Source organism: Nomascus leucogenys, chromosome 6, assembly GCF_006542625.1.
Source record: "Nomascus leucogenys isolate Asia chromosome 6, Asia_NLE_v1, whole genome shotgun sequence".
NCBI classification, from domain to species: domain Eukaryota; kingdom Metazoa; phylum Chordata; class Mammalia; order Primates; family Hylobatidae; genus Nomascus; species Nomascus leucogenys.
This window is the reverse complement of record NC_044386.1, coordinates 57,059,260-57,085,462: the sequence shown is the minus strand read 5'-3', so window position 1 is coordinate 57,085,462 and position 26,203 is coordinate 57,059,260. Positions and strand designations below refer to the sequence as shown.

The 26,203-nt window shown below is 44.1% G+C and overlaps 1 protein-coding gene across 2 annotated transcripts in view; it reads left to right on the top strand.

The window, feature by feature from the left end:
* Window positions 1-10,705: 10,705 nt before the first annotated feature.
* CASC4 (cancer susceptibility 4) overlaps window positions 10,706-26,203 on the top strand; it is a 124,746-nt gene continuing 109,248 nt past the window's right edge. For both annotated transcript variants that reach the window (XM_003266836.3, XM_003266835.3), the window contains exon 1: window positions 10,706-11,439. In XM_003266836.3, the coding sequence (XP_003266884.2) occupies window positions 11,113-11,439 (327 nt within the window). In that variant the 5' untranslated portion in view covers window positions 10,706-11,112. The remainder of the gene's footprint in view (window positions 11,440-26,203) is intronic.

The following is a 26,203-nucleotide window of genomic DNA, read 5'->3' as shown; positions in this document are numbered from 1 at the left end:
GATAGTGGTCACTTCCATCACTTGGGAGCAGCAGGCCATGGGAGGTGTTGAAAAATGTTTTCAAGGAGGAAAGCGAATACAGTGTTCCCCTGGTTGGGCACTGGTAAAGGAGGAAGAGACTGGAAGCTTCAGAAGGACCTTTCTATTTCTGCTGTATCCCCACACTTCCTCTCACCTACAACACCATGGATTGTCACACGGCAGGCATACAGTAAATATTTGAGTAATTAATTAATTTGTTAATTACTTAATGCATGCACCATGATATAAATCCTTGAACAAAGCAGGCTTCCAATAACAATGCCATGATGATAAATTTTTTAAAATTTCACTGAAAAGTGTTACTCAGCTGGACACAGTGGCTCACATCTGTAATCCCAGCCCTTTCGTAGGCTGAGACGGGAGGATTGCTTACGGCCAGGAGTTCAAGACCAGCTGGGGCAATACAGTGAGATCCTGTCTTTACAAAAAAATATTTTTTTCATTAGCTTGGGAGGCTGAGGCAGGAGGATCGCTTGAGTCTAAGAGTTCGAGGCTGAAGTGAGCTATGACTGCACCACTGCAGTCCAGCCTGAGTGACAGAGTGAGACCCTGTTTCAAAAAAAGCCAAGAAAAAAATTACTGTTACAACTTCATATTATATTAATAGTATAGTTTTGATCGTGTACCTATGTGAGAAATTTGGATCATTTTTATTAAGAATGAATTCTTGAATAACTGACAGTGCAAGAAGAAAGTTAGAGAAGCATTCCAAAGGGCCGGAGACATAATATACCCTGGGAAACAGGATTATCCTAGAGCTAGGGCATAAGTGATATGAAGAAAAAATAAGGCTATGGAGGCTGGTAGAGGTGGGGTTATAGTCTTATAAAAAATGTGGTCCTGGCCGGGCGCAGTGGCTCACGCCTGTAATCCCAGCACTTTGCAGGCCGAGACGGGCGGATCACGAGGTCAGGAGATCGAGACCATCCTGGCTAACACAGTGAAACCCTGTCTTTACTAAAAATACAAAAAATTAGCCGAGCGTGGTGGCAGGCACCTGTAGTCCCAACTACTCGGGAGGCTGAGGCAGGAGAATGGAGTGAATCCGGGAGGCGGGGCTTGCAGTGAGCCGAGATTGTGCCACTGCACTCCAGCCTGGGCAACAGAGCGAGACTCTGTCTCAAAAAAAAAAAAAAAAAAGTGGTCCTAAAGGCCAGAGATTACCAACTTTTTTTTTTTTTGAGACAGAGTGTTGCTCTTGTTGCCCAGGCTGGAGTGCAGTGGTGCGATCTCAGCTCACGGCAACCTCCGCCTCCCAGGTTCAAGCAATTCTCCTGCCTCAGCCTCCCAAGTAGCTGGGATTACAGGCATGCACCACCATGCCTGGCTAATTTTTTTTTTTTTCTTTTCCGAGACGGAGTCTCGCTCTGTCACCCAGGCTGGAGTGCAGTGGCGCGATCTCGGCTCACTGCAAGCCCCGCCTCCTGGGTTCACTCCATTCTCCTGCCTCAGCCTCCCGAGTAGCTGGGACTACAGGCGCCCGCCACCATGCCTGGCTATTTTTTTTTTTTTTTTTTTTTTTTAGTAGAGATCGGGTTTCACCGTGTTAGGATGGTCTTGATCTCCTGACCTCGTGATCCTCCCGCCTCGGCCTCCCAAAGTGTTGGGATTACAGGCAGGAGCCACCTCGCCCAGCCGCTAATTTCATATTTTAGTAGAGACGGGGTTTCTCCATGTTGTTAAGGCTGGTCTAGAACTCCCGACCTCAGGTGATCCGCCCACCTAGGCCTCCCAAGGTGCTGGGATTACAGGCGCGAGTCACCGTACCCGGCCTCCAACCTTTTATTTTTTTAGAGATGAGTCTCACTATGTTGCCCAGGCTGGAGTGCAGTGGCTAATCACAGTGACGATAATAGAGCACTGCAGTGTTTAACTCCTAGGCTCTGGCCATCCCTCTGCCTCAGGCTCCCAAGTAGCTGGGACTACAGTCAGTGACAATGCTCTGGGCTTAATCTTTTGATTCTACAAACTTTTTTTTCTTTTTTGAGACGGAGTCTCGCTCTGTCTCCAGGCCAGAGTGCAGTGGTGTGATCTCAGCTCACTGCAACCTCCGCCGCCTGGGTTCAAGCTATTCTCCTGCCTCAGCCTCCTGAGTAGCTGGGACTACAGGCACATGCTACCACACCCAGCTAATTTTGCATTTTGAGTAGAGACGGGGTTTCACAGTGTTAGCCAGGATGGTCTTGATCTCTTGACCTTGTGATCCACCTGCCTTGGCCTCCCAAAGTGTTGGGATTACAGGCGTGAGCCACCGCACCCAGCTCAAACTTCTTTTTTAATGTCAAAGACTGTACAGATTACCATGTGATAGTAATTATAAGTTTAGTATATATTGATTTTTTTTTTTTTTGAGACGAAGTTTGCTCTTGTTGCCCAGGCTGGAGCACAATGGTGCAATCTCAGCTTACTGCAACCTCTGCCTCTCAGGTTCAAGCAATTCTCCTGCCTCAGCCTCCCGAGTAGCTGGGATTACAGGTGCCTGCCACCACACCCGGCTAAATTTTGTATTTTTAGTAGAGACGGGGTTTCACCATGTTGACCAGGCTGGTCTTGAACGCCTGACCTCAGGTGGTCCACCTGCCTCAGGCCTCCCAAAGTGCTGGGATTACAGGCGTGAGCCACCGTGCCCGGCCAGTATCTACTGATTTTAAAAATACATAATGAAAAAGGTTATAGTGGATTCACTAGTAATTTTACTTAGTTTTTTTTTAGAGACAGGGTCTTGCTCTGTCTCTTATGCTAAAGCGCAGTGGCTTGATCACAGCTCACTTCAGCCTCAAACTCCTGGGCTCAAGGGATCCTCCCAACTCAGCCTCCCAAGTAACTGGGAGTACAGGCATACACCACCACACTCCACTAATTTTTACATTGTTTTGGAGAGACGGGGTCTTGCTATGTTGCTTAGACTGGTCTCCAACTCCCTGCCTTAAGTGCTCCTCCCACCTCGGCTTCCCAAAGTGTTAGGATTACAGGTATGAGCCACTTTGCCCTGCTATTTATTTTGAGACAGGATCTTGCCCTGTTACCCAAGCTGGAGTGCAGTAGTGTGGTCAAGGTTTACTGTAGCCTTGAACTCCTGGACTCAAGAGATCCACCAACCTCAGCCTCCCAAGTAGCTGGGACTACAGGCATGTGCTACCATACCTGGCTAATTTTTAAAATTTGTTGGTAGAGATGGGGGTCTTGCTATGTTGCCCAGACCAGTCTTAAACTCCTGGCCTCAAGTGATCCTCCTGCCTTGGTGCTCCAAAGTGCTGCTATCAAAGGCATGAGCCACCAAAACCAGCTCAATTTTAAGTAAAATTTTATTCAACATAATTTCAAACTCTTTTTTACAGTAATGAGATTTTGTAGACATTAATTTTTCTGTTCATGGACAAAAGTTAGTGAAAATATAGTGAACATTTATGGCCTCCTACAAATTGAGAACCACTGCTGTAATAGTAGCCACAGTAGCAAGATTTACTGAATACTTGACAAGTGCCACTTCTAAACACTGTACACTTATTAATTAATAAAACAACCATGTGAAATAGGCTTTATTATTATCCTCATAGATTTCAGAATTGTTTTTTGGTTTTCGGTTGTCTCTTTGTACCTTTCTTCTCTTTTCTTAAGATCTGAATTTTCAACTGGGGACACTGCTGCTCTGCTGTAGCACTGTATTTCCTTGCCTCCTTAATGTCTAAGATGACTCTGTGTCTGAATTCAGGTCAAGGAAAAATGAGTAGAAATGTGTATTTGGAGAAGTCTTCTTAAAAATTGGGGGGTGTACCCTTCCTCCTTTTTTTTTTTTGAGACAGTCTCGCTCTGTTGCCAGGCTGGAGTGTAGTGGCTCAATCTTGGCTCACTGCAACCTCTGCCTCCTGGGTTCAAGAGATTCTCCTGCCTCAGCCTTCCAAGTAGCTGGGACTACAGGTGTGTGCCACCACACCCAGCCAATTTTTGTATTTTTAGTACAGACAGGGTTTCATCATGCTGGCCAGGATGGTCTCCATCTCTTGACCTTGTGATCTGCCCGCCTCGGCCTCCCAAAGTGCTGGGATTACAGGCGTGAGCCACCGTGTCTGGCCCTCTTTTGTTTTTTGAGACAGCATCTTGCTCTGTGGCCCAGGCTGGGCAGTCCTTCTCCCTCGGTCTCCCAAACAACTTGAACTACAGGTGTGTACCACCCCTGCTTTTTAAATTTTTTTGTAGAGACAAGATCTTACTATGTTGCCCAGGCTGGTCTCAAACTCCTGAGCTCAAGCAATCCTCCTGCCTCAGGCTCCCAAAGTGCTGGGATTCCAAGCATGAGACACCATGCCTGGCCCTTTCTGCTTCCTGCATCAAGAACGTCATGGCTGGAAGTGAACATGAGGGCGACACTGTAGGGATGACTGAGCGGTGAACTCAAAGGAGCCTGCCGTGTCAGTCCTGAATGGCATGCTTCCAGATTTGTGAGAGAAGAAAATCCTATCTTGTTTATTTTTATTTATTTATTTTCCTGTTACATGGCACCAAACTTAATCCTAACTGATTTGCCATTTTGGAAACGAGAAAACTAAGGTTAAGTACCTTGCCTGATGTTACAAAATTAGTAACAGTGAAGAGATGACTTTCAGCCCATGAATTCTTACTCCAGAGCCCACCTTACTCTTACAGTATATTGCCTCATGCTACACAACTATAGGAAATGGATTTTTCATAGGGAAATAACACATGTGTTCTGTTGACCAGTATTGGATGGGGGTCTGGGGTATTCCCTTTATGAAGCAGCCCTCTTTAGCTGAGGCAATTCTGAAGGTGGCTGACTGATCACTGAGAGGTGTCTGCTGACAGCACTCCCAGCAGCTGGGGGAATATGTCATTCATTCCTGAAGAGGGATCTGGGTGGCACACCACGGCATCCATTACTCATGCATGACATCATACTCCCTTTCTGTGCCTGTGGCTGAACTATAAATCGACTATAGTTTGCTTTATCAATAAGTCCGGATATATTTTCCTAATCTTTTTTAAATGCACCAATCCAGGCATTGTTTGTTTGTTTGCTTGTTTCTGAGACGGAGTCTTGCTCTGTTGCCCAGGTTGGAGTGCAGTGCCACTACCTCGGTTCACTGAAACCTCTGCCTCCCAGGTTCAAGAGATTCTCCTGCCTCAGCCTCCTGAGTAGCTGGGATAACAGGCGCCCGCCACCATGCCCAGCTGATTTTTGTATTTATAGTAGAGATGGGGTTTCACCATGTTGGCCAGGCAGGTCTCGAACTCCTGACCTCTGATCCACTCGCCTCAGCCTCTCAAATTACAGCCGTGAGCCATCACACCCAGCCCAGGCATTGTTACTAATTGATTGCAGTTTGGCCTTTCCCCTTCATTATCCAAAACCTGGTTGGTGTGGGAGTATAAAGGCCTGAGCCCTTCCAACCCAGGACAACTCTGAAGGGTCACCATAGCTTCAGAGTTCTACGTGGAGTTGCCTGAAGCTTTCACTGAAACTTCCCAGCAGCCCAACTTCGCCCTCTGCTCATCCTGTTTTCCTCTCTTTCTTTCCCTTCCCTTCTGCAAGTGGTGATCCCAAGAACACTCCCTAAAAAAACTTCCTATTACTAATCTCCATCTCATAGTCTGTTTTCTGGATAACGCAACCCATGACACCATGGCTTTATTCACACATTAACTGTTCCTAATTGGAAGGAAAGTACTTAATATATCTCAAGAAAAAGAAAACTCAGTTGTAATTAACATTACTTATTTTGGTCTACCCAATACACTGTTTCATAGTAACATACTGCCCACTGGCCAAAGAGGAGTGTCCTATGCTGGGCCAATCATAAAATTTCACCTCCCTGAACACAGTAATGGGTACAAGGCGTGGGCACATGACCAGGCTTGGACAATCAAAATCCTTCCCTGAGGATTTTTGTACTGAAAGCTAGAAGACAAACCTCCCTTTCTTCTCAGATCAGAGAAATGTCAAGATTTTACTCTATGGATGCTGGGGCCATATTTGCTGCCTACAAGGAAAAGGACCATCTGAAGTAGTGAATAAAGCCAAGCAGAGGGGAGAAACAGAAAGGGTTAGAGGTCCTGGAAGCATCAAATCCCCTGTAGGTACTCCAGTTCCTACTGCTACACCAATAGTAGTACTGTGAACTATCCTAGTATCCTTCCAATAATTTTTTTCTTTTTCTTTTATGAGATGGAGTCTCGCTGTCACTCAGGCTGGAGTGCAGTGGTGCGATCTCGGCTCACCGCAACCTCCACCTCCTGGGTTCAAGCAATTCTCCTGCCTCAGCCTCCCGAGTAGCTGGGATTACAGGCTAATTTTTGTATTTTTAATAGAGATGGCGTTTCACCATGTTGGCCAGGCTGGTCTCAAGCTCCTGACCTCGTGATCCGCCTGCCTCAGTCTCCCAAAGTGCTGGGATTACAGGCATGAGCCACCGCACCCGGCCATAATTTTTTTTCTTAAGCTAGTTTTAAGTTAGGTTTTTTCATTAGCAGTAGAAGGAATCTTGCCTACACATCTGTGTATTTCTTATTTCTATGAGCTGCCACCTTCTCTAACCTAGTCCTACCAAATGTCCAAAATATTGAGGAATAAACTATAAAATAATCCATTTTTCTGCCCAATTTCAGCATGTCAAACTTTTTATGGGTCAAAATATACTGAAGACAATATATGTGAAATTATGTTGTGGGCTTAAGAAAGGGGGTCAGAAGGATTATGTAAGAGAAACAAACGACATAATTTTTGCCTTTATTCATTTATTTTTGAGACGGAGTCTCTCTTTGTCACCAGGCTGGAGTGCAGTGGTGCGGTCTCAGCTCACTGCAACCTCCACCTCCTGGGTTCAAGTGATTCTCCTGCTTCAGCCTCTTGAGTAGCTGGGACTACAGGTGCATGCCCCCACGCCTAGCTAATTTTTGTATTTTTAGTAAATACGAGGTTTCACCATGTTGGCCAGGATGGTCTCAGTCTCTTGACCTCGTGATCTGCCCACCTCGGCCTCCCAAAGTGCTGGGATTATAGGCGTGAGCCACTGCGCTCGGCCGATTTTTGCCTTTAAAGATGACTTCATCCAAACACAAAATTCCTACACCTGCTACCCGATAACAGATGCTTATCCCCAAACTAAATCCATATAATTATTTAATGTATTTATTCTTGAGACAGGGTCTCACTCCATCACCCAGGCTGGAGTGCACTGATGCGATCACAGCTTACCACAACCTCCACCTCCCAGACTCAAATGATCCTCCTACCTCATCCTCCTGAGTGGCTGGGACACCTGGCCTACCAATTAAACCTTAAAACATTGTATGTTGGCCGGGTGCGGCGGTTCACGCCTGTAATCCCAGCACTTTGGGAGGCTGAGGCGGGTGGATTACGAGGTCAGGAGTTCGAGACCAGCCTGGCTAGCATAGGGAAACCCCCATCTCTACTAAAAAAAAAAAAAAAAAAAAACAAAAAAATACAAAAAATTAGCCAGGCATGGTGGCATGAGCCTGTAATCCCAGCTACTTGGGAGGCTGAGGCAGGAAAACTGCTTGAATCCAGGAGGCGGAGGTTGCAGTGAGGTGAGATCACATCACTGCACTCCAGCCTGGGTGAGAGTGAGACTCCGTCTCCCAAAAAAAAAAAAAAAAAAAAAAAAAAAAAAAGAAAGAAAAAACCCCCATTAGTTGTCTATGATTGGCCGGGCATGGTGGCTCATGCCTTAATCCCAGCACTTTGGGAGGCCCAGGCAGCAGGATCACCTGAACGCAGGAGTTCAAAATCAGCCTGGGCAACATGGCAAAACCCTGTCTGTACAAAAAATACAAAAATTAGCTGGGCGTGGTGGCAGGCACCTGTAGTCCTAGCTACTTTCGGGATTGAGACAGGAGGATCACTTGAGCTGGGGAAGTCAAGACTGCAGTGAACTGAGATCCGAGATCGAGCCACTGCACTCCAGCCTGGGTGACAGAGCAAGACCCCATCTTTTAAAAAACAAAATAAAACAAACAAAAAAACCACAAGAAACATTATTTATCTACAATTACACTGCCTTTACAGTTATATGATATTGATGTCTATACTTGATAACATATTCTAAAAGACAGGAATGGACTTTTTAAAAATAATTTTTTAGCAGCTTTAGATCTACAGAAAAATTGTGAAAATAGTAGAGTTCCCATATATCCCACACTGTTTCCCCTGCATTAGTATGGTGCATTTGTCACAATTAATGAATCAGTACTGATATATTATTATGAACTAACATCCATACTTTATTCAGATTTCCTTAGTTTTTACCTAATATCCTTTTCATGTTCCAGGATCCCATCCAGGATACAATACATTTAATCATCATATCTCCTTAAGCTTCTTTTGGCCATGAAAGATTTTCCAATTTTCCTTTTTTTCATGACCTTGACAAGTTTGAGGAATACTGGTCAAGTATTTTTTAGAATGTCCTTCAACTGAGATTTGTCTATGTTTTTCTCATGAGTAGACTAGGACTATGAGTCTTTGTGAAGAAGACCACACAGAGTGCTACAATCATCATATTGTATCACCAATACATACTATCAACAGGACATCACTGTTGATGTTAACTTTGATTACCTGGTTTAAGGAATTGACTTTTACCTTAATTTGTTTAATGCCTAACTCAGAACTACATATGGGAGGGCACTTAAACACTGTCTTAATATCTGGTTTGTATTCAGTAGGAGAACAGCTTGATGAGACAACCATCAAAATGGAAAAAAAAAATCCTCTGGGGAAGAGTGGAAAGAGGATTGGTCATCTCTGCCATTTACTACATAAATGACTTTCGGCAAGTTACCTCTGCACCTGTAAAATGGAATAATGGTACCCAATAGTTCTATTAAACATCTATTGGGAAAATGTATGTATACGTGTTTTGTACAATATTTATACTTTTAGATTTGCCTATGTAAAAATGAAAACACTCATGGGAACAGTAAATCTTAAGTAGTTAACATCACTGTATAGAATAATTTTCTTTTTTTCTTTTCAGACCGAGTCTCACTCTGTTGCCCAAGATGGGGTGCAATGGCACGATCTCGGCTCACTGCAACCTCCGCCTCACCGATTCAAGTGATTCTCCTGCCTCAGCCTCCCGAGTAGCTGGGGCTACAGGCGTGAGCCACCGCACCCGGCCTAGAATAATTTTCGATTGCTGGTTGAGCAGAGCAAGGCCAATATGAGTTGAGGAAAGCAGAGATGGAAAGGCTCATTATAGTTAATGATTTCCCATGTTTGCTTTGCTTCCTTTTGCCAAAGTCTGCTTGTCATCTGAGAGTGGAGAGGATTTCTTAGATCTTATGAAGCCAGAGCTCACTTCTGATGTGAACCAAGTATTAGTAATTTTGGTGGTGTTTTTCTGTACTGCATCTGAGAGAGTAATCATTGTTCTTTGAAGATGCAATAATTCTTCTACACTACTATGGACTTAGGGAAATAATTTTTGAGGATAGGAAGCACAGAACAATTATTCAAAGATGACAAATCTTCCTGCCTCAAAATCATATCACTCTGATTTGAATAAAAAATACCAAGGTTTTTCCATTCTTGAGGTTTTATACTCATGGAAGTTCTTCAACCTGAGGTCTGAAAAATAAGGCAACCCCATCCTCTCCTTAAACAGGTTAGAGCCAGTACCTTTTTATTTTTCTATGCACGGACAAAATAATTATGCAGAAAAAACAAAAGAGGCGGGTTTTTTTTTTTTTGCATTACTGAAATTCACACTTAACATATAAACAGCCTGCTATATGCAGACAGCAATGGTGTTTAGAGACCAATGATCTGGATTCAAGCCTATTTAAAACCAGATAAGAGAACGTTCCCAAACATCTATGTGTCTTGGATTCTTCATCTGTAAAACTGCGTTGTTGAGAAGATAATATGAGACTAGGCGCGCAAAACAATTTGTTACAGCTATTATTTCTAACCCAGAATGTGTTCGCTGTCAGTAACAGTGCATTAGTCACGATTCATCGAGGGCAGCGTCTGGACTTTCTGTTTGGAAGCCCAGCTGAGGCAAAAGCAGCAGTGCGTTTAAAAACTAGAGCTCGCCACATTCTGAAATTCTTTCGGTTCCTGAAAGCAGTAACCTTGGAAACGAGACTGGCACCACCCCTTTCAGTCCTAAAGCTTGGTTTCTCCCGCTTTTCTCCATTATGTTTAGGGCATCGCTATTTTACGGTCTTTTTGTTTTTTCTTTCCACATCATTAGCACAAAAGAGAAATTCCCCTTCTACAGAAGCAAGTACAAAACCTTTCTAGTCGCCCCTTTTTGGCTGTAGCTCACCTACTATTTTTTTCTATTCCGTGGTCGCAGCCCCAGACGTCCTCAAAGACAAATATTTTCGCGAGGGCCAGTGTAGGGCAGGAACTCCCTAGGCCTTGAATCAAGGGAATCCAGTAGGTAACAACAGAAAGGACTCCGACCCAGGTACCTGAGACATCTGAGACCGCCAAAATTAACACAACACCCTACGCGACAGAGAAACTGGGAGGGGAGAGAGAGAGAGAGAGAGAGACAGAGAGAGAGAGAGAGAGAGGGAGGGAGGGAGGAGAGAGAGAGAGCGCTAACGAGCGAGCGAGAGAGAGAACTGGGAGACGGAGAGAGAGGGAGACGAGAGGAAGCAACGTTCTCGCGACAAGAGGGGTGTCGACGGAAACTCGGAAATGGTCCCCTAGACGACCCGGCCCCAGCCAGTGGGTGGGGCCAGGGTAAATCCGCCCCCTTCCGGTTTTTTCCCCGCCTCCCAACCGTGAAGTGTTGGGTTTGGGGGACGCTGGCAGCTGGGTTTTCCCGGTTCCCTTGGGCAGGTGCAGGGTCGGGTTCAAAGCCTCCGGAACGCGTTTTGGCCTGATTTGAGGAGGGGGGCGGGGAGGGACCTGCGGCTTGCGGCCCCGCCCCCTTCTCCGGCTAGTCGCCGACTGATAAGCCCGCCTCCTCCCTCGGCCGGCCCTGGGGCCGTGTACCCCGGGCAACTCCAGCCGAGGCCTGGGCTTCTGCCTGCAGGTGTCTGCGGCGAGGCCCCTAGGGTACAGCCAGATTTGGCCCCATGGTGGGTTTCGGGGCCAACCGGCGGGCTGGCCGCCTGCCCTCTCTCGTGCTCGTGGTGCTGCTGGTGGTGATTGTCGTCCTCGCCTTCAACTACTGGAGCATCTCCTCCCGCCACGTCCTGCTTCAGGAGGAGGTGGCCGAGCTGCAGGGCCAGGTCCAGCGCACCGAAGTGGCCCGCGGGCGGCTGGAAAAGCGCAATTCGGACCTCTTGCTGTTGGTGGACACGCACAAGAAACAGATCGACCAGAAGGAGGCCGACTACGGCCGCCTCAGCAGCCGGCTGCAGGCCAGAGAGGGCCTCGGGAAGAGATGCGAGGATGACAAGGTAAGGACGACCCCTTTCTCTTCAACCCCCATGGTTTCTTTTCTCTCGGGGGTCTGGGGCGGGATGTTAATCGGCTGGCTGTTGTCTTATCCCTTCCAGTATTGCAGTCCTGAAGGCTCCTTTTACCCCCAACAACCCTGTTTCTGTCAGACTTTTCCCGGTTTATCAGTGCCACGTTCTCTGGTCCCTGCCAGACAAAAATGACTGTAAATTCTGGTTCTCAAGAGTGGACTGTGTGCGGATGCTGCCTATTCTCTAAGCTCAGCTAGTGAGCTGGCAGTAGTCATCATCTGGCCTATGTGGCCCCCTTACCTGCAAAGACACACAAATCTGGCGACTGCCAGGTTTGGTGTGGTTATTGTCTCATTTTTATTCCGTGCACACTGATCAATGTTAATTTCATTATTTAAAGAACGAAGCCTCCTCTGACTCCTCTACTTATGGTAGTCACCATATGTTTTTTAGTCTGTGTGACTTTTAGATCTCTATAGGGTGATGTATTGAATAACGAAATAATCAGCTATGACTGCCTTTTTGTGATCAAAATGTTATGATAGATGGGCCCTCGAGCTATATGTGAGACACACTTGTGTCTTGGACGTAGTTGATCCATCATTATCTACTCAATTTGAATTGTTAATGAAATTAGCCAAAAGATTAGAATCTGAAAATAAATTTTAAGCAATGGAATGTCATATCAGTGTCTTCACTGAAAGAAAATAGAATGAAATTTTGTATAGCTAAGTTGCTATTAGGGTTGGTGTTTTATGCAGATGGAAAACTATACAAAGTTTTAAATATAAAAAGTTTAAAATTGAACTGTAATCATACTTGCTACTAAATAATCCTTGTTTTCATTAGCTCATTGGTAACTATATTAATAGTTTATGACTTAGCCACTTCTGTAGGTAGAGTTATGAAAATTTCTGGGCAGGATAGTAGATGCCTTTCTATACACTTCTTTGGTAATCTTCACATTTTTGTGTGTAAATGCCCATTATAATTACAAGTTTTACTTTGCATATCAAAATCACTTAAGGGTAAGTCATTATAAATTAAACTGTCTGTGAGCTTCTAACTTTCCTGTTGACAGCCTCTACCTTGCTTTCTTATTTCATGAAAATTAAGGCCCTCAGTTAAGTGCTTCCCTATAACCCCCTCCTCTTCACCATAACATAGACATGCTCTGATAGGGTCAAGGAATCAGTAAATTTACATGTGCGCTGCATGCTTAACTCTAAAGACTGAAAAACTCTTGGGCAGAGTAGGTAGAAATCGATGAAAGTTGGGAGTATTAAAGTAAGGTCTTCCTATTTGGAATGGTTAAGCATTACAATTCACATTCTTCTCTCTGGTCTCAAAGGAAAGTCTCTTGTTGTAATTAATACTCTTGATTCCATTCTTTCATCCATTGGACTTTTGTTTGTTTGTTTATTTGTTTGTTTGAGACGGAGTTTTGTTCTTGTTGCCCAGGCAGGAGTGCAATGGCGTGATCTCAGCTCACTGCAACCTCCGCCCCCCCGGGTTCAAGCGATTCTCCTGCCTCAGCCTCCTGAGTAGCTGGGACTACAGGCATGCGCCACCACGCCTGGCTAATTTTGTATTTTTAGTAGAGAAGGGGTTTCTCCATGTTGGTCAGGCTGGTCTTGAACTCCCAACCTCAGGTGATCCACCTGCCTCAGCCTCCCAAAGTGCTGGGATTACAGGCGTGAGCCACCATGCCCGGCCTCTTTTTTTTGTTTGTTTTTGTTTTTTAAGAGACAGGGTCTCACTGTGTTGCCCAGGCTGGAGTGCAGTAACTGTTCACAGGCATGATGCACTATAGCATTGAACCCTTGAGCTCAAGTGATCCTCCTGCTTCAGCCTCTGAGTAGCTGGGACTGCAGGTGTGCACCACCTTGCCCAGCTCTACTGAACTGTCAGTCTCTTTCAGTTTGTTTCACTTTTTACCTTCAACAGTATGTGGGTGTCCCCTGTTCTCAGTAAAGAAAAAAAAATCTATATATTCCTTTCTCCCAACCAACCCATTTGTTTTTTCACTTTCATTGCTAAAGTCAGATTATTGATGGTCTACAAATGTTCCATCTACCTATTTTTTCATAACCATCCTAATCTTAAAATGTCTGCCATCTTTCTTTCCTCCCCTTTTCTGAAACTATTCTTTTGAAGGTCACAAATGGCAGTCTTCCTAGTCAAAACCAAAGAATATTTTTATTCTTACTGTATTTGACCTCCCAGTAGTTTGATCCTGTTGATTGTCTCTAGCTATTTGGAAACTATTTCCTTTCTTGCTTCTGTAATACTGGACTCTCCAGTCTTATCTTCTTCACTATATTCTTTGCTGTATTTATTTTTTCTTTCCAGTCACCTAATAAGGGACTCTGTTCTTGAGCCTTTGCTCTCCCCTAAGAGCAGTATTCCCCAAAGTAGTGTTAAACAGAATATTCTTCTTGTAATATTTATTAGGTGGTGAGGAGAAAAAAAAGAAAACCTCTTTTGGAGGGAAATGTTAGTGTATCCTCCTCTTGGAGTTCATAATGCCTGCTAAAATATAAAAGCTCTGAGAAATCCATTAATAAAGAAGCCTATTCAATTTTGTTTAACTCAGTCTTGTTTAGTTTATTTGATCACAGGTTACTATTTTCATAGCCTACCTATTATGGTACAGAATAATATAGCAAAGCCCACTAGTTTGGGAAATATTGCCCTGGGTATCTTAACTACTTTTAAGTGTTTAGCTAATATTTTATGCAGCTGGCTCACAAGACTGTATCTCTTATTGAATGCCAGTTCTGTGTGTGTATATGTGTATACATATATATATATATATATATATATATATTTTTTTTTTTTTATACGGAGTCTCACTCTGTCAACCAGGCTGGAGTGCAGTGGCGTGATCTCGGCTCACTGCAAGCTCCGCCTCCTGGGTTCACGCCATTCTCTGCTTCAGCCTCCTGAGTAGCTGGGACTACAGGCGCCCACCTCCATGCCAGGCTAATTTTTTGTATTTTTAGTAGAGACGGGGTTTCACTGTGTTAGCCAGGATGGTCTCGATCTCCTGACCTCGTGATCCACCGGCCTTGGCCTCCCAAAGTGCTGAGATTACAGGCGTGAGCCACCGCGCCCAGCTAGTTCTGTATATTTTTAAAAGTTTTTTCTTTTTTTAGTTTTGTAGAGATAGCGTGTCGCTATGTTGCCCAGGCTGCTCTCAAACTCCTGGGTCCAAGTGATCTTCTTGCCTTGGGCTCACAAAGTGCTGGGATTCTAGGTGTGTGCCACAGCACTTGTTGTGCCGCTTGTGTATTTTGAGCTGGCCATAACAACTTTCTTGGGCTGCTTGTGAATGTCTGTTCTTGGGGTTAATGAGGACTCTCTGAGCTGCTTAGTAGAAAGGGTAGTCTTGGTCTCTGTCTTTTAAACTTAACAATTTTTCAGGGTTTTTTTTTTTTTTTTGAGAGGGAGTCTCGCTGTGTCGCCCAGGCTGGAGTGCAGTGGCGCGATCTCGGCTCACTGCAAGCTCCGCCTCCCGGGTTCACGCCATTCTCCCGCCTCAGCCTCCCGAGTAGCTGGGACTACAGGCGCCCGCCACTGCGCCCAGCTAATTTTTTGTATTTTTAGTAGAGACGGGGTTTCACCATGGTCTCGATCTCCTGACCTCGTGATCCACCCGCCTCGGCCTCCCAAAGTGCTGGGATTACAGGCGTGAGCCACCGCGCCCGGCCTTTTCAAGGTTTTTTATTGTTGTCGTTGTTTGTTTGTTTTGAGACAGGGTCTTGCTCTGTCACCCAGGCTGGAGAGCAGTGGTGCGATCACAGCTTACTACAGCCTCAAACTCCTGGGCTCAAGCGATCCTCCCACCTTGGCCTCCCAAGTAGCTGGGACTATAGGTGCATGCCACCATGCTGGTCTAATTTTTTATTTTTTGGTAGAGATGAGGGTCTCATTATCTTGTCCAGGCTGGTCTCCAATTCCTGGCCTCAAGTGATCCTCCTGCCTTGGCCTTCTAAAGTGCTGGGATTACAGGTGTGAGCCACCATACCTGGCCACTTAACAGTTTTAGATCTGGAAAATTATTGCAAAGATAGTAGAGGGAGTTTCTATATACCCCACACTCAGTCTTCCCTATTATTAACATCTTACATAAGTATGATGCATTTGTCACAATTAATGAACCAGTATTGATATCTTATTATGAAAGTCCATACTTCATTCAGATTTCTTCAGTTTTCTCCTGCTGTCCTTTTTTAATTCCAGGGTCTCATCCAGAGTACTACGTTACATTTAGACATTATGTCTGCTGAAGCTTCTTTTCAGTCTTTCCTTGTTTTTTAGACCTTTTCTTGTTTTTGATAATCTTGACAATTTTAAGGATTGCTAATTAGGTGTTTTATAGAAAGTCCCTCAATTGGGAATTGTCTGAGTCTTTTCTCAGGATTAGACTGGGGTTGTGGGTTTTGGGACAAAGACCACAGAAGTAAAGTACCAATCTCAACACATCATATCATGGGTACGTTTTTGAAAATGATTTATCACTACTTATGTTAACCCCTATCACCTGGCGTGAGATAGTGCTTGTCAGGTTTCTCCACTATAAGGTACTCTTAAAAAAAAAATCTGTTTCCATACTGTACACTTTGGAAGAAAGTATGTTCACCCTCACTTAATGAGTGGGTAGTTATGTTTTTCCTCCTTAAGGGCAGAGTGTCAACATAAACTATATGGAATTCTTCTGCAAAGAAGATTTGTCTCTTCTCCCTCATTTATTAACTTAATAATTTACTTGTATCAGTATGGACTCATGGATATTTGTTTTATACTTTGGCTTATAATCCAATATTAGTTTATTTTTTTGTTGCTCAAATTGTTCTGGCTCTGGCCATTGGAGAGCTCCTTCATTAACTCCTGTATCCCCTTTTTACTTTTATAGTGCCAGAAAGTACAGAGAATTTCCACATACCCTACACCCAGTTTCATTGTGACATACCCCTTTCTTAATTTTTGCTACTTTTAGATGCTCTAGGCCTATCTACTATATGTTTCCTACTCCAGTCCTAGAGTCAGCCATTTCTCCAAGGAGCCCTGGTTCCTTTTTTTTTTTTTTTTCTGTCGCCCAGGCTGGAGTGCAGTGGCGTGATCTCGGCTCACTGCAGGCTCCGCCCCCTGGGGTTCACGCCATTATCCTGCCTCAGCCTCCCGAGTAGCTGGGACTACAGGCGCCCGCCACCTCGCCTGGCTAATTTTTTGTATTTTTAGTGGAGACGGGGTTTCACCGTGTTAGCTAGGGTGGTCTCGATCTCCTGACCTCGTGATCCGCCCGCCTCGGCCTCCCAAAGTGCTGGGATTACAGGCGTGAGCCACCGCGCCCGGCAGCCCTGGTTCCTTTTATTGGAGAATGGCGTTAGAAACCAAGGTCTGCAGCCGGACACGGTGGCTCACGCCTATAGTCCCAATGATTTGGGAGGCTGAGGCTAGTGGATCTCTTGAGGTCTAGAGTTCAAGACCACCCTGACTAACATGGTGAAACCCCGTCTCTACTTAAAAATACAAAAATTGGGCCAGACACGTTGGCTCACGCCTGTAATCCCAGCACTTTGGGAGGCCGAGGCAGGCAGATCACAAGGTCAGGAGTTCGAGACCAGCCTGGCCAGCATGGTGAAACTCCATCTCTACTAAAAATACAAAAATTAGCCGGGTGTGGTGGCGTGTGCCTGTAGTCCCAGCTACTCGGGAGGCTGAGGCAGGAGAATTGCTTGAACCCAGCAGGCAGAGGTTGCAGTGAGCTCAGATCACGCCATTGCACTCCAGCCTGGAGGACAGCAAGACTCCATCTCAAAAAAAAAAAAAAAAAAAGCCACCACAAAAAAATAAAAATTAACCGGGCATGGTGGGGGGGTGCCTGTAATCCCAGCTACTTGGGAGGCGGAGGCAGGAGTATTGTTTGAACTGGGAGGCAGAGGTTGCAGTGAGCCAAGATCGTGCCACTGCACTCCAGCCTGGGCAACAGAGTAAGACTCTGTCTCAGAAAAAAAAAAAAGAAACCAAGGTCTGCGTGGCAGATATGCTCGTTGCTACTATGAGGTTATCTTTGGAAATCAAGGAGGAATCAGAGGAATCAGAAAGGTGATATTTGGTTTCTTTCACATTATGCCCATTCTGTCACTTCCAGTCTGTTACCTGGGTTACTAAACATATAAATTCCTTTTTTTTTTTTTCTGAGATGGAGCCTCACTCTGTCACCCAGGCTGGAGTGCAGTGGTGGTCTCAGCTCACTGCAACCTCCAACCCCGGGCTGAAGCGATTCTCCTGCCTCATCTTCCTGAGTAGCTGAGACTACAGGCACATGCCACCACGCCTGGCTAATTTTTGATTTTTTAGTAGAGACGGGGTTTCACCATGTTGGCCAGGCTGGTCTTTAACTCCTGACCTCAAGTGATCTGCCCACCGTGGCCTCCCAAAGTGCTGGGATTACAGGCATGACCCACCACATCCGGCCTTGAACATAGAAATTATTTAAGGGAGCTTTAAGTTGCTCCTGTCTTGTCAAAAGAAGTGAGAAACAACCCCCACTTCTCTGAGATTCCCTCAAACTTTCTGATTTTTTAAACTTCCCTCTAAAGGGTTTCAGCCTGGAGGGGTGTGTTAGTTTGCTAGGGCTGCCATAACAAAATGCCACAGACTAGGTGGCTTAAACAGCAGAAATTTATTTTCTCACATTTTTGAAGGTTGGAAGTCTAAGACCAAGGTGCCAGCAGGGTTGTTTTTCTCTGAGGCTTCTCTCCGTGGCTTGCAGATGGCAACCTTCTTTCTACTTTATTGTGACATGATAGTCCCTCTGTATGCACACATCCTTGGTGTCTTTTCCTCTTCTTAAAAGGATACGAGTCATATTGGGTTAGACCCATTGTAACTTAAGCACTTTAAAGACCTTGTCTCCAAATACAGTTATATTCTGAGATCCTCGAGGCTGGGACTTCAACATGTGAATTTGGGGGAAACACAGTTCATCTTAGAACAAGGGAGATCCATCACACACACACATACATACACACACACACGTATACACACACCCTTTTATTTCCTCTTTCTATCAGAAAAGTCCTTATTACTCTTTCCTCAGTACAGGGCATGTCTCTTAACTTGGATTATTATTCTCTCTCTCTTTTTCTTTTAAAGAGATGGGGTCTCACTACATTGCCCAGGCTAGAATGCAGTAGCTAGTCATAGGTGTGATCATAGCACACCACAGCCAGGAACTCCTGGGCTCAAGTGAAGGTCCTCCTGTTTAAGCCTTCTGAGTAGCTGAAACTACAGGTGTGCACCACTGTGCTTGGCTCCTAAACTTGGATTCTTGCAAACTGTAGCTCATACTAAAGCTATGTGGTCCAGCTGGGTCAAGTCAAGCTCTTGATAAATAAAAGGAGTTGTTAGAATGTAGAAAAAGTCCTCAAACTTGTCGTTTTATTACACACACACACACACACACATCAGTTTTGAAGTTTGAAGCTGAATAGTAAATGACCTTTTTTCCCTTTAACAACCATAATTTTCCTTGAGGCAGCGTATGCCTTTAGTCGAATGGGGAAAAGGTCATGTGTCGGAAAGGAGGATGAGAAGCGTATTACAAAAAAATGTTTTTTGGGGGAATATTTTGGAATATAATAGTAATCTCTCTTATTCTTGAGAGGTTTGAGTAAATTGATTAAAATTCTTAAAACAGTGCCTACTACATTGTTATTCTACAGCTACTTCCTCATTTGTTTTCTGCCTTTTTTCCAGGATGGGGCTCTGTCTGTGTTCCTGCCCAAGATCTGGTCCCAGCCCTAGCCTACCTGCCTCACCCTTTGCTCCTGAATGTCTGACTTTTTTTGTTGTTTGTTTGTTTTCCATTTCCTGGTTCATTTCCAGTTAGGCTTAGTTGGCTCCTCCCATAGGTGTCTTAGCTGACTCCCTAGAGCTTGCCTGTTCTTCTGTAATTTGAGTATCAACTTCTACAGTTCTAATATGCTGCATATGATAATTCCTGCCTTTGCCTCTGCCTCACCAGCCATAATCTGGCCAACTTTTAACTGTAATTTCTACCTCAAATTATTCATAAATCAATCAAAACTGGTAACTCCTCCAAATGATACCCCTTTCCTACCTTCTTGGTCCCTATAAATGATGCCCATGCAACCATTATTTAAGAATGAGGTTAGAAATTTGGTGTTGTCTTTGATTCCTTCAGTATATCATATTGAGTGCTTCAACATACAGAGGAGTTACTTGATCGAATTAAAAAAAAACGTCATTCTGACTGCAGAATAGAGAACTTGGCAAATCCCTAACTAGTCCCCTTTCCTTGGTCTCCATTTCTTTTAGTCAGTTCTCCTGTGAAGCCAGCCTGAACTTCCTCAAACCTTATTTTAAGAGTGGCTGTATTACTCACTGACTATATCAGGTTAGAATTCTGCTGTCTCATCTTTAAGGTCTTCCATAGAGTGGCTCTAGCTACCTTTGTCTCCCACTATCTCCTGACCCAAATTGTATTTCAGGCTGATTGTTTTGCTTACTTTTGCCTTCCCACCTGCCTTTCTGTGTCATGTTAATTCCTGTTTCTGTGCCTTTGTTCCTGCTGTTTGACTCTTAGCTTCTTGCCTCTTTTCTGTATATTTATTATACCAATCTTTTTTTTTTTTTTTTAATTGAGACAGAGTCTCGCTCTGTTGCCCAGGCTGGAGTACAGTGGCACGATCTTGGCTCACTGCAAGCTCCACCTCCCGGGTTCACACCATTCTCCTGCCTCAGCCTCCCGAGTAGCTGGGACTACAGGTGCTTGCCACCACGCCCAGCTAGTTTTTTTGTATTTTGATTAGAGAAGGGGTTTCACCATGTTAGTCAGGATGGTCTCTGTCTCGATCTCCTGACCTTGTGATCCACCCGCCTCAGCCTCCCAAAGTGTTGGAATTACAGGCATGAGCCACCGTGCCTGGCCTTTTTTTTTTTTTTTTGAGATGAAGTCTTGCTCTGTTGCCCAGGCTGCAGTACAGTGATGCAATCTTGGCTCACTGCAACCTCTGCCTCCCGGGTTTAAGCAACTCTCCTGCCTCAGCCTCCTGAGTAGCTGGGATTACAGGCACGCACCACCAGGCCTGGCTAAATTTTCTTGTATTTTTAGTAGAGATGGGGTTTCACCATGTTGGCCAAGCTGGTCTCAAACTCCTGACCTTGTGAACCGCCCACCTTGACCTCCCAAAGTGCTGGGATTACAGGCATGAGCCACCACGCCAGGCCTATTCTACCAATCTTTTATCCAGCTTCTGATCCATGTCCACTATGAAGCCCCCTGGTACTTCTGACCTGGAACATACTTTTCTTTTTTTTTTTTTTTCGAGATGGAGTTTTGCTCGTCGCCCAGGCTGGAGTGCAATGGCGCAATCTCGGCTTACTGCAACCTCCACCTCCCAGGTGCAAGCGATTCTCTAGCCTCAGCCTTCCAAGTAGCTGGGATTATAGGCACCCACCACCATGCCTGGCTAATTTTTTTTTTTTTTTTTTTTTTAGTAGAGATGGGGTTTTACCACATTGGCCAGGCTGGTCTCGGACTCCTAACCTCAGGTGATCCACCCACCTGGGCCTCCCAAAGTGCTAGGATTACAGGTGTGAGCCACTGCTCCCAGCCATGCTCTTCCTTCCTTATACACCATTTACATTTATTGTTTGAGCTTCATTAACTTATTTTGTTCCTTTTTTACTAATAGCTTATTGTGTATGAACTTTGTTTTCTCAAAGAAATTTTAAGTTCCTTGAGGAAGGACTATGTTTTAAATTTTTTCCTGTGGGAAAAATAGTTCTTAGTGCTGTTACAAAATGTACGAGGTTGATTTGTATCACCTAAAAGGATATGTTGAAGTCTAAATCACCTGTGAATGTTATCTTATTTTGGGAATAGGGTCTTTGCAGATGTAATCAAGTTAAAATGAGATCATACTGGATTAGGGTGGCCCCTATTCCATTTAACTGGTATCCTTATAAGAAAAAAGAATTAGGGAGAACACCAGGTGCATGAATACACAGAGACACACAGACACGTTGGGGAGACCGCATGGCAGATAAAGGCAGAGACTGGAGTTATGTTTCCACAAACCAAGGAATGCCCAGGGCTACCAGAAGCCAGAAGCCAGGAGCCTCCCCCTAGAGGCTCCAGTGGGAACAATGCCTTGCCAACACCTTGATTTTGGACTTCTAGCCTCTGAAACTGTCCTCTAGCACTGTGAGACAATACATTTCTGCTTTATGCTATTCAGTTTGTGGCACTTTGTTACATCGGCCTAGGAAACAAATACACATAATGCATACTTAAAAGTTAATTTGATTTTTTGACTAGATAATTTTTTTTTTGATATAGTCTCACTCTGTCGCCCAGGCTGGAGTGCAATGGCGCGATCTCAGCTCACTGCAACCTCCACCTCCCGAGTTCAAGTGATTCTCCTGCTTCTTCCTTCCGAGTAGCTGGGATTACAGGCACGCACCACCACACCCGGCTAAATTTCGCATTTTTGGTAGAGACAGTGTTTCACCATATTGGCCAGGCTGGTCTTGAACTCCTGACCTCAGGTGATCCGCCCGCCTCGGCCTCCCAAATTGACTAGATAACTACTCTTATATAATATATACTGTGTGGCAATATGGTTTACTGGAAAGAACAAGGGTTTTTGGAGTCAAACAGACTTGAGTTAATAATTCTACCATTATGTTACCTCTCCTTAAGCCTGTTTCTTCACTCATAAAATGAAAGGGATTCATGAAGTAAAATATTTAGAGGCCTGTCCCATACAAAGCTTGACATTTAATAATATTAGTTCCTTTCTTTCATGGGTGCATTGGTATAGCTAATCTTGAAGAAATTTGGGGCTAGGTGTAGTGGCTCACGCCTATAATCCCAGCACTTTGGGTGGCTGAGGCAGGAGGATCACTTGAGGCCAGGAGGTTGAGGCTAGCCTGGGCAGCATAGCAAAAAAAAAAAAAAAAGAAAGCTGGGCATGGTGGCACATGCCCATAGTCTTAGCTGCTTGGGAGGTTTAAGCAGGAGGATCACTTGAGCCCAGGAGTTTGAGGCTGCAGGGAGCTATGATTGTGCCACTGTACCCTAGCCTGACAACAGAGCAAGACCCCATCTCAAAAAAAAGAAAGAAAAGGAAAAAAGAAAAGAAAAGAAGAGAGGAGAGGAGGGGAGGGGAGGAGGAAAGGGAAGGAAGGAAGGAAGGAAGGAAGGAAGGAGGGAAGGAAAGGAGGGAAGGAGAGAAAGAGGAAGGGAGAGGGAGAGGGAAGAAAGAAAAGAAAGAAAGGAGGAAGGGAGGGAGGAAGGAAGAAATTTAGTCTTGTATTATTCTATTGAAACCCAAGTATATTAATTCAGTTGACAAAAATTTATTAAATATATTGGGCACTTACTGTGCTATACACTAAAATGATCTTTAAAACATGTTGTCACTTTTGTCTCCCTTTCTTATTTTTGTATTTCTCTGTTTTTTCTTACTCTCCTGATAAAGGACTGAGTAATCTCAGGAGGTTCCATGAAGATCATAAAACAAGCTGCTTTTTGAAAAATGATGACTAGGATTTAGTTGTGCAGAAAAAAGGTAAAAGGACATTCAAGGAGCTCCCTTTTACTTACTCCATAGAAGAAAACAAACAGTTCTTATAGTGTGGCATGTAACATCTGTCTCCTGAAGTGATAGGGAGTACCTTTTGACTTATGACCTCATTAAACAAGAGGAACTAGTCCTTATAATTTTTGGTTGAAGACCTTAAAGTTCCCCATGTTAGCCTCTTCCTCAAAAGAGAGTTAAAGTTTCCTTGAATTCAAAGTCCAGGCTTTTCTCTAGGGACAGGCTGGGCATGCAGTAATTTCAGTTTCTCACAGTGCTTCAAGGCTCTCTTTCTTGTTCTTAATTAACTTTATCTAATTTTCTTACACTGTTTCTGGCCAGGTAGTTCCTCTTTTGAACAATGTTGCCTCAGAGCTTTTGCTCAGTGCTTTTAATGTCTGATTCTTTCTCTTTTCCAAACTACACTTTTCCCCTGAGGATGACTTCAAAACTTACATCCATGAAGCTTTTTCTATTTAATATGAAATGATTTGCTTTCCTTTTACAATTTCAATTTTCTATATCCAGTTTAAGTTCAACTTAGGGGAACATTTTTTCTCATTTGATGATTAACAAAGGCCTCTCATAGCTCACTGCAGCCTCAGACTCCTGGCCTCAAGTGATCCTCCCGCCTCAGCATCTCAAAGTGCTGGGATTACAGGCATGAGCCACCATGCCTGGCTACATTTTCACTCTTAAACTTGACCCTCTATAGTATTTTATACCGATCATCTCTCCTTTCTCTCCTTTTTGAAACTTCTTCCCTTTAGCTTTAATAACACCCATTTATCCTGGTTGTCCTATCATTTTCACACTCAATGTTTATATATGCTGTGCTTCTATCTTTAACCCCATTTTATTTCTTTATTGAACAAATATGTCCAAGTTTCTATTTTGGATCAGTTACTATGCTGCATGCTGCATGCATATCACATAGTGAATGACTGAACAAGACAGATATGGTATACATTGACTATGGAACTTACCCTTGAGCAGGGGCTATGAGGGGAAGACCTAACCTATTTTAGAGGTTTAGGGATGACATTCTTGAGGGTTTTAGTTGAGTCCTAAAAAAAAGATCAGGATTTAATGAGGCAAAGATTGAGTGAGAGGTTTGGGATAAGAGGCTTAGGAGAGATGAAAAGAGGGTTCCAAATGTAGAATGTTGCATATTTTATTTTATTTTATTTTATTGCATATTTTAAAGCACAGGATATCAGCCGGGTATGGTGCCGCATGCCTATAATCCCAGTTACTTGGGAGGTTGAGGCAGGAGAATTACTTGAATCCAGGAGGCAGAGGTTGCAGTGAGCCGAGATCATGCCAAGTGCACTCCATCCTGGGCTACAGAGGGAGACCCTGTCTCAAAAAAAAAAAAAAAAAAAACTTAGCCAAGGTCGTGGCACCACTGTATTCCAGGCTGGGCAAAAAAGAAAAAAAAATTCACTATGTGGAATGAGGGAGCTAGAATGAGTGTGATAATATTTGATGTTGCACTACAAGACTGGATTCAGATTGTGAAAAGATTTGTGAGTCATGTTAAGGGCAATAGGAAGCCATTGATTGATTCTCATTTAATTTTTTTTTTTTTTGAGATGGAATCTTACTCTGTTGCCCAGGCTGGAGTGCAGTGGCACGATCTTGGCTCACTGCAACCTCTGACTCATGGGTTCAAGCGATTCTCCTGCCTCAGCCTCCCAAGTAGCTGGGACTACATGTGCATGCCACCACACCCAGATAATTTTTGTATTTTTAGTAAAGACAGGGTTTTGCCATGTTGACAAGGCTGGTCTCGAACTCCTGGCCTCAAGTGATCTGTTCACCTTGGCCTCCCAAAGTGCTGGGATTATAGGCATGAACCACCACGCCTAGTGGTTCTAATTTTTTTCTTGTCTTCCAATGATATATTATGAATTTTCTTTCTTTCCTATTTTTTTTGAGATGGGGTCTCACTCTATTGCCCAGGCTGTAGTGCAGTGTCACCATCTCAGCTCACTGCAACCTCCACCTCCCAGGCTCAATTGAGCTTCCTGCCTCAGCCTCCCAGCTAGCTGGGACTACAGGTGCACAGTACCACACCCAGCTAATTTTTATTTTTTTTGTAGAGATGGGGTTTCATTGTGTTGCCCAGGCTGGTCTTGAACTCCTGGACTTAAGTGATCTGCCGGCCTTGGCCTCCCAAAGTGTTGGGATTACAAGCATGAGCCACCATATCCAGCCTGTGAATTTCTTGACTATAAAAATATAGTCTAGGCTGGGCTCAGTGGCTTACGCCTGTAATCCCAGCACTTTAGAAAGCTGAGGTGGGCGTATCGCGAGGTCCAGAGATCAACACCATCCTGGCCAACATGGTGAAACCCCTTCTCTACTAAAAATACAAAAATTAGCCGGGCGTAGTGGGGGGTGCCTGTAGTCCCAGCTACTCGGGAGGCTGAGGCAGGAGAATCAATTGAACCTGGGAGGCGGAGGTTGCAGTGAGTGGAGATCGCGCCACTGTACTCTAGCCTGGGCGACAGAGCAATACTCCATCTCAATAAATAAATAAATAGTCTAAATCTGATATAAATCTAACACTTAATATTTCATGCTATTCCCTATGTCTGGACTCAGTAAATATTTGATGATTGACTCAGCAATTTGTATTGGTTCTTGAACCAACGGGTGCATAAATATGTACTAGGGCTACCACAGATATTATCCACATATCTGATTGCACTACCTTTTCTGGAAGACATAACTAAAATATTCAAATGTAAAACTATCACTTGTCAACTCGTCTTTCTAGTATACATAGAATATATCTTTTATTTGAAACATGTTATAGTAGATCTAGAATAATATTTTATTCATTTAGAAACTCAAAAATATTTTCTGATTCAATTTAGTGTTTAAGTGAAGAGAACAGAACCTTGGGATTAGCTTCACGGGGATATAATGAAAAAAAGTTTGAGTTATAAGCATAGCTTGGATTTTTTTTTTTTTTTTTTTCGGTGACAGGGTCTCATTCTGTCACCCAGGCTAAACTGCAGTGGCATGATCATGGCTCACTGCAGCCTTGACCTTCTGGACTCAAGCAATCCTCCTGCCTCAGCATCTGGAGCAGCTAGGACTACAAGCTTGTGCCATCACACCTG